The sequence below is a fragment of the Wyeomyia smithii genome, chromosome 2 (genome assembly GCF_029784165.1).
Source record: "Wyeomyia smithii strain HCP4-BCI-WySm-NY-G18 chromosome 2, ASM2978416v1, whole genome shotgun sequence".
NCBI classification, from domain to species: Eukaryota; Metazoa; Arthropoda; class Insecta; order Diptera; family Culicidae; genus Wyeomyia; species Wyeomyia smithii.
Window position 1 is genome coordinate 123,103,880 of NC_073695.1, and position 2,043 is coordinate 123,105,922.

The following is a 2,043-nucleotide window of genomic DNA, read 5'->3' on the forward strand; positions in this document are numbered from 1 at the left end:
TTGAAAATTCCCTTGTAAAAACAAAACTCCGCCCATCGGAAACTAATGAAATTTGGAGACTCATTCATACGATAATAAAAAAATCCCCTGCAAGGAAAATTCGTTATCTAATAAATTTTACGTCCTTGCGATATAACTTGCTCCAAGCAATCGCTGTGACACGGGAACACTGGACGATAAGGTCATCGCTGAGGTTTGGCAGTGTCTAACCTTTTTTCGCAGGTATATATTCAGTTGTTTTAGGCTATCCATATCAATAAGGCTAGCTAACAATCTAGTCAAGGTGTTTTCGCTCCTTAGTAATAGAGCAGCTAGATAAATATCGTACGGTTACTATTTTTTTCTGTACAGAATGACCTCGTGGTTTTTGATCAACATTTTACTTGCAACGGTAATAATCAATTGCGCATTAAATGCACTTAAGACATACGCATAAACTTCACTACTTCTTGGTGTGAATATGTATTGGAATGTAACACAATGAGTGAATAAACGGAAAACATGTTAGGTCTTATCGATAATAATGTTAAGAATTTCCTTGGTTTGGAGCTGAGAGTTTGTTGGATGTCGGAACCTTAATATTGTTATTGCTTGTCTTATTATGATTTTTCGCAAATTTTGGTGTAAATTTGGTGGAATGAACGTAAAAATCTATTAAAGTGTATTTTTAAAGCAGGCAGCGTTTGTGAGAAAAAAACAAGGACTAAAGTGTGACTTAGACTTCGAAAAATTATACATCATCCAGACGGGACTCGAACCTGCAATCTTTCATGTGATGCCCATGAATAAGGCGAAAAGTGAAAGTGTTAAGAATAAAACTAGTTAAAGCCAGAAAAGAGAGAGAGAGCGTTTAAGAACAATGTGTACATATAATAAATATAATAAGTAAAAAAAAAATTTTTTCTTCAACATTTCAGGTGACGATAATTGTAAGTGGCCAAAAAATTATTTCGATAACTGAATTTCAAACTTCTACCTGCAGCGGAGAAGGCTTCATCTGTATGACGTGTCGTACGGCCGCACAATGTCTGTTCATAAATGGTGAATGGCGTCCCCAGCCTTTCGAGGATTGCGACGAAGATAACGGGTTTTACTGCAATGTACTAGAAAGAGGTTGTTCTCAAAATGTTGGTGCTTGCAGCCCAGGCCAAGAAGGCAGTTTTGTATGTAACACTGAAGGGGTATTTCCTAATCCATTTGATTGCCAACGATATCATTTGTGCCGTCAAGAACAGCAAAACATGGTGTCTATAAATATGGTTTGTGATACAATGGCTTTTTCGGCCGCAACAGGGGATTGCTCACTGCATCGCAATGATACTATTTGCACTACGTTGCAATGGAGCTGTTCACGTGCAGGAGAAATGAATAGCTGGCCTGGAAATAATAACATCTACTATCTTTGTATCGTTGATACTCAGTCTCGTGCTCTTTATCCTCAACTATACCGTTGTAGTGGTGATCAAATATTCAATGACGGTCGATGTATGGATAGACAAGGTGTCTCTAGTACTACACCACCGGATGAAGATAATTCGTATCGCTGTGAATCCGCTGGACTGTTCCCCGATCCCATTGACTGTCGCTTCTATTACTTCTGTGATATCAACCTCAACTCACAACATCTACAATGTCCCGCAGGAACAATATTTCAATCGAGTACCGCATCTTGTGTTGTAGGAACGTGTTGAATACTTAGTGACAAAGGACGAATGTTTAGTGTATGATGAATAAAATAATGTAAATATAATAATATACAATATAAAGAGGAGGTGTTCTAGTCGCTGCAAAACCAAAACAATGTACCAGTTATGAAGTTCGAATGAAGTGCCAAAGCTGGAAGTGTGAGTTCAAGGTCACACTCCATTTCCTATCTGTTGTCTAACGTGGTTTTTTCGTAAGTCCTGCCGCTAGAAAAGTTGTTTGTTGTTTGATTATTAGATCAGTCACTAGCACATTAAGAGGCTATCTAGCCCGCTAGTAAAATGTGTATGTAGAAAGGAAGAAGGGATCATACTAGTTCCAATCATACACGTAAGTTTG

At 38.0% G+C, this 2,043-nt stretch overlaps 1 protein-coding gene across 1 annotated transcript; it reads left to right on the forward strand.

Moving 5' to 3' along the window:
* The first annotated feature begins 275 nt into the window (after window positions 1-275).
* LOC129725785 (uncharacterized) lies at window positions 276-1,777 on the forward strand. Its single transcript, XM_055681993.1, has 2 exons — window positions 276-391; window positions 918-1,777. The coding sequence occupies exons 1-2, from the start codon at window positions 353-355 to the stop codon at window positions 1,689-1,691; spliced, it is 813 nt and encodes a 270-aa protein (XP_055537968.1). The 5' UTR covers window positions 276-352; the 3' UTR covers window positions 1,692-1,777.
* The last annotated feature ends 266 nt before the right edge of the window (window positions 1,778-2,043 follow it).